This window comes from Montipora capricornis, chromosome 12 (assembly GCF_036669925.1).
Source record: "Montipora capricornis isolate CH-2021 chromosome 12, ASM3666992v2, whole genome shotgun sequence".
In the NCBI taxonomy this organism is placed as follows: Eukaryota; Metazoa; Cnidaria; class Anthozoa; order Scleractinia; family Acroporidae; genus Montipora; species Montipora capricornis.
The window spans coordinates 12,075,757-12,084,017 of record NC_090894.1 but is presented as its reverse complement, the minus strand read 5'-3'; the positions used below and the strand labels follow the sequence as shown (position 1 = coordinate 12,084,017).

The window sequence follows — 8,261 nt, the reverse complement described above, 5'->3', positions numbered from 1 at the left end:
GGAAGATAGCGACGCTAACGAAAGCGTAACTTGCAATTGAAAACATTTTCTGACGCTATCGTAAACCTGTTTGCCGTCTATATCCTGTACTGTTCGAGTATCACAATATCGGCGAAAATGCTCCAAGTGTATTGTATTGGAAGAATTCGTTATTGAAATAAATATGGAGAATGAAGGATTGCTTGGAAGTATGTTCACGTTGTCGTCAAAACTTCATCGATTGAATGTGGTTACATTTATTCCTTTTTTACTTTATTAGGGACTTCAACATCTACGACGGCGACGAACTGAAAACGTCACCTCAAAATATAAACTTTGCGCTTTCGTAAGTGTTCCGCGAAACTCAATTGGAAACGAACGTTTCCTCACGTTATTGTCAAAACCTCAATTGGTGATTTAATGTCGCAAAGTACCGGCAGAAATACGTGATAATAAAACAAGTGCCGACTACGTTTATTTTTTCTCTTTTAACCAAATGATTTACGTTGCGTTCTCTTTGCCCTGGCCTTCGTCGTTTCTTAAACTCTGCTTTACTTTCTAGTTTTCCAGAGGACGGAAAAGAAATGTATTGAGAAATATATGCTGCAACTGCAGCACGCCTTTTTGCGGCATTAAAACCTAGTTTAGGACGAGTCGCTGTTTCCGTTGCATCCTCGTCCTTGCCAAAGCTCTTTGTTATGGACAAATGAGACATAAGTACATCATTTACGACATGTTCGCGTACGTTTCATCTTATTCAAACTGACAACCCTTCATGCAAAAGGTTATTAAGGACGGATTTTCATCGCATTGTACAGACCAAACTTCATTCGGCATGTCAACTTTTCCAGTTCTTCAACAAATGACCCAATTGTTTCCATTTCAACAACCAGAGCATTTTAATTCTAACACTGAATTCACTTGGCTTACAGAAAGATGCTTGGGGAGCGAAGACATTAAATCGCCGAAAGCTAATTAAATGTGTCACTTTTCTGTATTCTTTGGTTTAAGACAAAAGTGCAGACAATTCTAAATCCGTCGTCTTATAGGTAAGAACGCCGCTCTAAGAACTGTAATATGTCAACAATGTATGCGCAAGATCGGCGCTCTCTGTTGCACAGACCGTCGTCAATTAAGTCAGATGTAGAATGTTATTTTTACAGTACCCTACATGGACAATTGAAAATTTATTGTCAGATGCTCGCGACCTCCACATAACCTAAACTGTTTTGCTCAGTTCACGTCGTCGTCAGGCCGAGAACGGCAATTGGCATGGGAACGCGCTTCCAAAACTACGGTTTGAAAACAGTTAATGATGAAGCACTGTCATTTCCTGCTGTTAGATTTCATAACCTTTTGCTAGTCTTTCAGAAAAGCCAACCGAGCAAAGTTACTTTGAAACCATGCATTTATCATCATCCTAGAAATATTTATATGCAAATCTGTCTGAGCATACAGTCCAACTGTTCATGGGGAATATTTCAGGGTTGCGGTCCCATTAAAGGCAAAGCTTGTTTTCCTTGGCTATCGCTTAGAGTTTCTTAGTCACAAAAATATTGTTATTCCACTTGGATGTAGATTGATTGTGTACACCAGGTGTTAATAATTTTCCATCCGTTGACTGACATATTGACATTTACGCGCGTGACTCTTTGTTCAGTCAAGCATCTCAATTGTAAACGCGAAAAAGTTCAAGCTTGTATCTTTGTGAAGCTCTCTGCAGAATCAATAAAACTTCTTTCTTGTGATTCACCTAAGGTATATTTATTTCGTTTCTCCAACTTGATACTCCACTTGTACCGAAGGCAGTGATCAAAGAAGACCATTTCGTCAGCTATGAAGTACCCGCGAGTGAAAACCCCTTGTGGTGGCTTGCGTTTCCTTGTTGTGTTAATGATTTGCTTTACCATTTTGGTCCACATCTCAGCCATGGATGATCAGCGTCCAAAAAATCACGATGTCCATGAAACTGGACAAAAGACTGAGTCGATGCTGTTTCGCGAACGCAGACGAATTAAGAAAAATACCACTCAAAACCCACAGGACATTGAAAAACGAGTGAAAATCCTTGAAGAGAGGTTTGTCCTCGATAATTTATAGCTGCTTATCCTCCCAATCTCAAATATAACGTATTGTCATCTCTCCGGTCGAGACTGAGTAATCTTTTCAATTTTTTCTTGATTTGTTCATTGTTTCCAATGGTGTATTTTCGCGAAATAAGAACCATGATGCCAAAAAGTGCTTCGTCGAGTCTCCTGGCCACCAAAATAATTTGATAACATTCCTATACAATTGGGCTTCATGCGTTAGGAGTTTGTTTACACTTCAATCAATAATTTTCAGAAATAAAATTTCAGCTCGAAATTGATTTAGCAAAGGCTAAAACTTCCTTCAGAAACTTGGTATCTCTTAATTATTCTTGTTTCTAGCAGTATTAAAATGTTGCCAGTTAATTTAACTCAAAGGGAAATATTGCTACATTTTCAATTTCGTGCGTGTGTGTGAAATGTTCAGTAGAAGTGAATATGTCTGTCGATTTTTGCGAAGAAAGAGAAATTTAGTTCGCTAAAATTAAATTTATTATACCAATTAAGTGATTTTCCTTGCAAAACTTGTTGTTTAGAAAATACTCCGCTTGGAGGTATTTGTCAAAACGATGGGGCAATGTAAACGCTTTGGAAAAAAAATCAATAAAACCCTCGAAGGAAAGAGCCATATCAATTACGCCACTCCATGCAGGATATCATGTAAAATGTCAGCTCAAACGAAAAAAAATAAAATAAAATAAAACAAATAAAATCACACCACCAGAAAACATCCACATGTCTGCAGGGCTTGTTCCAATCAGATAGATCTAGTACGCAATCAAAAGTTTGCATCATCTCTGTAAAACTCATTAACATTTAACTCAACATGGACAGTTGTTCAGTTATATGTTCTTTCCCTAAAATATAATTATGCCTTTACCTGTTTGAGCTTGAGTACTCAGACATGACCATCTGATAACAATCAACAATTCAGATGAATATCAACACTTCAATATATTTATTTTTTTGTAGACTTGATGCACTGATGCGGTCCCCTCCTCTGGGATCAAGTGGAGATTCTTACTCCTCACTTACAGCCTACCTATTGGGTTGGTATCAAACCCACCCATGATTATAAGATAATGATATTCAAAAGATCAGTTATTTCTCAGTTTTTTATTTATTAGAGACAAAACAGAAAATAATCTCTCCTCTGATTTGTAATGTTCATGCCAGTACTTGAGCGCAACAAAATTCTGGCATAAAGATATTATTTTCGTTAGGTTATGTTTGTAAGGAAAGTAGTTCAAGGTTAAGATAACTGCCAACAACCATTTTTAAGGAATTACCGATTGGTGAACTCTAAGACACTGAATGCTTTTGTACCATTTTCATTCTCAAAGGAAAGAATATCCAAAACAAGGAAAAGATGGGACCTCCTGGACCCCCTGGTCCACCAGGGACACCAGGATTGGCTGGTAAGCCTGGTTCGGATGGAAAAACAGGCCCCAAAGGTAAACGAAACTTTACACTCAGAGACCACGTGGAAATATATTAAAACTGACTTAACTTTGATTCATAGAGCTGTCATAGATTTCGCTGTTGTCGGGTGAAACAGCTTTACTGTGAAGAAGACACCCATTACTATATTTCTTGTCTGATGCTTAAATTCTCCTGGAAATATTATATAAGAAATTTAATTATTTAGGAGAAAGTGGCGTTTACATCGAAATTTGAGGCCGTTTGTGAGACACAAGAGTTAACCCCATTTAATGTCTGTTCAAATCGACTTTAATCCTTTCCGTTATTACTGATCATGAAAAGAGAAAATTAGTCTCATTGGACCAACAGAGTCTGCAGTGAAGAAAGGAAATATCATCCATTTTGGTCTCCACCACAGTTTAGGGCTTTTGAAATTGTATAGCATGGGAGAGCCCCTTATAGAGATCAAAAGGAAATCTAAAACTTGTCCAAACAGTGGATTATTTAATTAAACCAGACGCTATATGAGAAGTGTTTTAAAAACCTTTGCCATCGCACCATTTTCAAAAGTACATTATAAATACGTGACTTTCCAGGCGAAAACTTCCTCATCCGCTAAGGGTCTAATATTTAGATTAAAGGATGCAAAACATGCGCATGTGGCATTTCGTTGATCATTGCAGCAACATAATAATGCGTGCATAACATTAGACCCTGCCAAATGAAGTTTTGCCGCATCGCATTTATCCTGGGTTTTTTTTCTAAGAGAGAAGTTCTAGATAACTTGTTAAACAATAAATGAATGACAGTAAATTGTTAAAGGTTTTTCAGATGAGCTAACCCACTCAAAAAAAGAAAAAAACAAACAAATACACTCTTTTTAAAAGGGAAAATTAAATATAGTTTCGTGAATCACACCGAGTAAGGCATCTTTCCCTGTCTTTCTTTTCAATTTGTTTGAATAATGTGACAATGGAAAACACACCACTCTGAACTGCTTCCCTCCAACTTTTCCCATCAGCACACAGCAAATAATAGTGCACCCGCTCTGTCCTCTTTCCTCACAGGGGAACCAGGAAAGCCTGGCACAAACAAGCCCTTACCAGGCCCTCCTGGTCCTAAAGGACAACAAGGAGCTATAGGTAAGACTGGAGCCCAGGGACCTCAAGGCGCCAAAGGAGAAAAAGGACAAAACGGGACTGCAAAGTCGGGTGTGAAGTATGTTCGATGGGGAAGGACCACATGTCCCAGTGGTGCTCAGATCGTCTATAAAGGTATAAAGTTCCTAAAACAATTTAATTCAACGCTTCCTAACATTTCGTAATACCTCTCAACTAACATTCACATTTCGTTTTCTTCAGGTTTGGGTGGTTGTGATAGAATTCTGATTTTTTTTCCTTTCTTGGTGATCACAGGAGTTGTCATGAGAGCAGAAAACGTTATAAAGGAATAGTAAAATATTACTCAAGCGAAAATACTGATCTCGCTAAAATAAAGACTGAGGGAAAACATAGAATGGCAAATAAGGCTAAAAATCCCTGATGAATTCTTTTCGAGATGTAATTTATTAGGGAGTGACAGCTGTCTTTTTATCTCCAAGCAAGATGAATGCGTTTTACATGTCACTTCCACGTTTTAGGGATAATTGGGGGTCAATGGTACGATTACTCCGGTGGTGGAGCCAACTACCTTTGTCTTCCTCACAATCCAAAGTACGACAAGTACAAAGATGGTCACCAGGCTGCAGGATACATTTACGGCACTGAGTATCAGGTCAGTCAATACAACGGAGACCCTTTTAAGAGAAATCTCCATGATCATGACGCACCCTGTGTTGTCTGCTTTGTGAAGTCACGTGGTTCAATGCTGATGATGCCCGCAAGGAATGACTGTCCATCTGGATGGACCGAGGAGTATCATGGGTATCTGATGACTGAACAATATGCTCACAGACATTCAAGTAATTTCATCTGTGTCGATGGTGATCCAGAATATGTTCCTGGTAGCCATGCTAACAAAAATGGTGCCTTGCTGCATCCCGTGGAAGGCGTTTGTGGTTCACTTCCCTGTCTTCCATACGTCAGCGGTCGAGAGTTGACATGCGCCGTCTGCACCAAGTAAAGAAAAAAGAAAGCTTGAACAGTAGTTGATTTGCATTAGAACTAAACAGAAACTAAATGAAATATCAATCGTTAGCAAGCCAGAGAGCAAATGTAGAGTAAGGGTGCAAAGCAATAAACTTGTTGATCTTAATGAGTCTTGTGTTACACGATTATGTTCAATTCGATCCACTAATCAGCACCCTACAGCTGAGATGTCGACGTCTTGGAACAAGTGCCCTCTTGGATTGGTACCGAATATGCTAAACATTTTAGATGCACTCAAGTCTTCTTACAACACAGTAGAAAAACTTAAACTGACTCATCTCCCGCAGCAATTCTTTTTCCATTAATTAATTGAAAGTTCTCCGACAAATCAAAATTAATCCAAGGTTGACTCCAATGGAACCAAAGTACGCAGGCATTTCTAATTGAATTTCTCCAGATGCATGCAGCGCCTCAAAAGCAACGGCTTGGGCTATGACCTTTAAACTTTTGCAAGGTTTAGAGAAATCATCCAGTGACTTATCTGGGATGAACCACTGGATCATTACTAACGGTGACCGCATTTATCTTAATGTATTATCTAACAAAGCACGCCCGTCAGTGAGCAATGATGAACCGATTTGATTATTTGCGTCTGAGAAATCTCAAAATTCACAAAGGGTAGTTGTGCCATATCGGATTACGAAGCCCCGTAGCCTCTAATTCCCTGTTTTATACAAGACAAGACAAGTATGCTCTCCCTAAACTACTGAGCCAGCAGTAACTTGGCCGCGTACTCGAGTAGTAAACAATCAAATATGTCCATATCAATGAACCTAGTGAATTTGCGCCAGAACAGTAGTGATTAGCCTGGATAGCTAAGTAGTGATCGGAAAGACAGAAACCTTCTTTTTGTGCGTTTTCATTGCTACCACATATATTTACCTAACTCTCGATAACCCCGTCATCGAAAGATCTCCCGCTTTTAGAATTACTTCGATGACATTGCAATAAGCCACTTCGGAAAATACCATAACACTCTTTGTTTGTTCCCCCAAATTTTGCATAAGCATTGTTTTTGTTTTTTTGTTGGGACCATTGTAAGTCCCAAGAGAAACTGGAAACAATGCTTATGCAAAATTTGGGGGGACAAACAAAGAGTATTATGGTATTTTCCGAAGTGGCCTATGGCAACATGCGCCTCACTTCCAGGCAGTACAGCTGAGCTCATTTACTCAGACGGAATATTATTTCTTGATACATAATACGTAAATGCTTCAATGTGACCTGACTTAAAGTGTTTTCTCATTTTGATTGACTTTTTTTCCTCAAAGAAGAAAGAAAACTGCGAAGTCTAAGAGAACGTCGCCATTTTGCATGTGAATGCGGAGGCGTGATTTGGATCTGAAATTTTTGCGTCATGGTAATGTGCCGACACCGCTTTGGGACTCTGCACGAGATCCAAGATACATTCCAGACTGCGGGAAACCGGGTTTACTGGAAATAATGGAAATCACAAATCATCGGTTAGTATCTATGGATTAACTGACTAACGATAACTTCACCTGAAGATTCCAAAATGACCTACTTTTGTCTCAGTTTCGATATTTTGGCAAACAATAGACAAAGTTCGCTGATTGGTGTCACGGTTCAATTTTGAATGCAATCAAACGATATCTGTACTTTCTAAGAGTATTTTGATGAAAAAACGTGCCTATAAGTACTTCTTCCGAAAGTACCATTGTTTTGTTGAAAATCCACTGAAGCAACTGAAATTGTAACCACGTACGTTCTTTGTGAAACGGAGTCTTTCATTAGAACTGCTTCCAGGAATAACATTTCCAACTAGTTTGGGCGTCAATGTCTTGTTTAAATATATCAAGACTGGGCCAAGCTGAACTACTTAACGTTCTCTAACCAATATTTCGTGTAAGTTTCTTTTCTCAAATTTCGTTTGTTGAATTTCTTTTAGGGCAGTTGTTACGTGAATTCGATACTATGTATGACGGCCTCCTTTCAAATCATGAGATGGTTTTGTGAACAATTGAAAGTCAAAGCAAAAAACAAACACTAAAAGCAAATATTGGGCTGTTGCCGTGAAAAGAAGAAATACTCCCGTATAAATTACTTGTGAAGCTGGTGTAACTGCAAGTTTACGTGATTTCCTGCGCTGAGAAAAAAACACTGAAAACTTGGAACACCTGTCGGGTTGTGGTTGAGAGAGAGCGACTGAATGAAAAGCGTTTGGGAGAATCATAATTATCATAATACTGTTGAGTTTACTTCGGCGCCGCGTTCTGTCCAGTCGCTTCACTTTGCTCATGACGGCCTTCATGTTTCTAGTCATGTGGTTTTTCCCCGCGGTTTGCTCTGCGCTCATCCATATACTAGGAATTTGTGCATCCCTTTAAACTACAAGAGCACTTGAACATAAGGGAGGTTACAGCTGAAGCGTTTAAGGAAGGACACCAATAGCTTATTTCGGAGTTGCTGCGTGCCTCAGTTTCAAAGTGACTTTAGATACACAACCATTCAAATGGAAATGAGTTGCGTATTCTTATGCAAATCAAACTCATTTTCCTTCCAATAGTTGAGCACCAAGACTAACATCGAAACCAAGACAAACAACTACTCGGAAATGGCCCAACAGAGTTGACAAACTGAAATAATTTTCATTGGACAAGGGATG

General features: G+C 38.9%; 1 protein-coding gene across 1 annotated transcript; it reads left to right on the top strand.

Annotated features, from left to right (window-relative positions):
• The first annotated feature begins 1,735 nt into the window (after window positions 1-1,735).
• LOC138027696 (short-chain collagen C4-like) lies at window positions 1,736-5,633 on the top strand. Its single transcript, XM_068875272.1, has 5 exons — window positions 1,736-2,057; window positions 3,039-3,115; window positions 3,410-3,520; window positions 4,556-4,762; window positions 5,128-5,633. Exons 1-5 carry the CDS (start codon window positions 1,816-1,818, stop codon window positions 5,607-5,609), a joined length of 1,119 nt encoding a protein of 372 aa, XP_068731373.1. The 5' UTR covers window positions 1,736-1,815; the 3' UTR covers window positions 5,610-5,633.
• The last annotated feature ends 2,628 nt before the right edge of the window (window positions 5,634-8,261 follow it).